Source organism: Phyllobates terribilis, unplaced genomic scaffold (genome assembly GCF_046119375.1).
Source record: "Phyllobates terribilis strain yellow unplaced genomic scaffold, ASM4611937v1 Scaffold_1__5_contigs__length_1240528914, whole genome shotgun sequence".
Classification (NCBI taxonomy): domain Eukaryota; kingdom Metazoa; phylum Chordata; class Amphibia; order Anura; family Dendrobatidae; genus Phyllobates; species Phyllobates terribilis.
The window spans coordinates 125,057,725-125,060,227 of NW_027362761.1; the positions used below are offsets into that span (position 1 = coordinate 125,057,725).

Here is a 2,503-nt window from a genome sequence, read left to right on the forward strand (position 1 = left end):
GAATAATGAGTAGCCAATGCGTACCGGGCTCTTCCGAAGAATCTGTGTTGACGATATAGGCTCTAGGTCTATACCTGATAATATGGCGTGGTAAGAGGTCGCAGGGAAATACCCCGCCAAACATACTCCGAGTAACGGGATTTCGGCTCAAAATGCATGACAGTTGCATAGTATTCATTATAGACGAAATCCACTGTGGAGTCACAAAAGTTTAATTAAAGTCGTATAGGACTTCTCGACGTTGGTTAATCTCCAGTACAGCCGTGTTGACAGCATAAACGATCATATTCACCGTGTGTGGTGTGGCATCCGCAAAATGAATTTCGGCCCGTAGGTTACCCATTTTAATGAGCGAAAAGTGAGCGCTCGGTTCCTGATCCGGCGACAAATCGAATGCGAAGAAAGTGTAGCCGCTCATAAAATCATCACGGTCTATGCTTAATCCTGCGTCGGCTTTTTGTTTTCCGGAGATGTGAACGAGAGCCATATATTCCCTCACAGCATGTTCAGCGTCAAAATTAGGGTGAAACGGCTTGGCGGGGATCTGCTGTCCGTCCAAATACAGAGCAGCGTGGTTGATCCTATAATGGTGAAAGCAAAGTGGATTTTTCTGGTAACTGCCGCTGAAGGCCTCGTTGTCCACAAAGCAAAGAATCACCGTTTTTGGTATCTGGCCCAGAAAAAGATTTTCATGATTACTATTTCTCGTTCCTCCAGGGATGCTATAGACTTTCAAACAGGCCCTGTCTAGAGCGTATTTAGCGGGGCTTGATAGAAGAGCTTGGCTGTGACCGATCCTGACGGCTGGAGAGACTTGTACTCTCTTTACGTAGAGGGCTGCGTTCACGATCTGAACCTTAAACTGTTCCTGTTCGGGAGTCATAAGGCAAAACGAGTCCTTATTTCTTGATAACTTGATCTTAAGATCTAGACCATTCAAAATGAGTTTCGGTTGATTAAAAATGTCACCGAAGATCGGGCCCACGAGTTCCACAGGCCTTGAGAGACGGGTTGCGTGGGCTCTGCGGGCGAACACATAATTTTGATTTTCGCTGTCGAGTACGGTGGTCTGGTGATGGCCTGCAGTGTCTTTATAGAATAACCCCGCTGTAAATTGCGATCTCAACGCTTGCGTACTGTAGTTTAAAATCGTTTCAATGTAGGCCCGGTAACTATAAAGGTTATCAGATTGTGAAATCAAACGGTCCCCCAGAGTAATGTCCACCTGATTGAAAAGTGTGGCTATGGGGTAATTAATAAGTCCCACACGCGTGCCGGCAGCGAGAACCGTACCGTCCTGTTTCAAGATGCGGCACTGGAGTGTATTATTTAAATCGTAATAATATTCTCCGCTTCCCGATACGAAAAATTCCAGGGGTGCGTTATCGGCTAGAGCGGCGATGGGTTGCACCTCGACAAAAACCGATTTTTCGACGCTAGTCTGCGTGGGAGGCACGGTAAAGATATCCAGTTCGCTTTTAGCGTACTCTATCGACGCATCGTGAATAAACGCCATGACCTGTTATTAGAAGATGTCAGTCATGAGGCGTCTTGCGGACTTCTGACGCAAACTCGATTTACGCTGAGCAGTGTTATTCATGAGGTGCGGCGGGATTCGCGGTGAGCGGGGTCTTTTCGCTCGTGGTAAAGAGTTTCTTTCTCTTTTTCTTTCACGCAATTTTGTGGTTACGTAGATTAGTCCGTCGCCCTCTTGATTGTTTAGAGGTGCGATTCAATCTGTCCACTACCGCCATAGACATACTCGTGATAGCGTCTTTAGCAATGTTTCTTACGGCTGTTTTTACATGCGATTTGACTAGTTCTAGGCCTTTTCTGAAAAGCGGTACTGCTCTTCTAAAAAGACTTCTAAACAGACCACCGAGACCGGCGCCGTACATGTATTCATCACCGCGGAACCCCTCTAAGCCATGCCCTGCTTGAGCTACATAGTACCGGGCGTACAAGGCGGGATCGCCGTAAACTCTTTGAGACATCATTTTTACCGTGGCGTAGTCTTGCGAGGCCTAAAATGTAATCGCACTATACACTTTCCATATCTGAATTTAACCGGCATACCCTGGTCCGACATGACAGTAACAGTTACAGTGTCAAAGTGTTGTTTGCACAGCGGTATGTAATCTGGCCGCGAGTAGCGCACTGTGACAATATCGTTATCATCGCCGCTAACTTCTACGGTCCGTAACAGTTGAACGTAGCTGTCGCCCACAAGCTGATGTTGAATTATATCAGTGTATACAAAAAGCGAATAAAAACCCGCCTTTGAATCGGGGTAAAAGCGGCGATTCCACGGCATTAAAGCTGCGGGTGAATCATCGACGGTCTGTAGTCCGAAAATAAATTTTAGCTTAATACCCAGAGCAAACTGTATAGGTGATGGGTTGGGTAGGATTACCTCTCGACGTAGATCATCATAACATATCCTATAGGCAGGCGTGGATAAATTCAGCGATTCTATTCGCGCATTGACTGTACCGACCAGCTT

General features: G+C 46.4%; 1 protein-coding gene across 1 annotated transcript; it reads right to left on the reverse strand.

The window, feature by feature from the left end:
• Positions 1-211: 211 nt before the first annotated feature.
• Positions 212-1,516, reverse strand: LOC141163543 (uncharacterized protein F54H12.2-like). Its single transcript, XM_073649214.1, has one exon. The coding sequence runs from the start codon at positions 1,514-1,516 to the stop codon at positions 212-214; it is 1,305 nt and encodes a 434-aa protein (XP_073505315.1).
• Between the last annotated feature and the right edge of the window lie 987 nt (positions 1,517-2,503).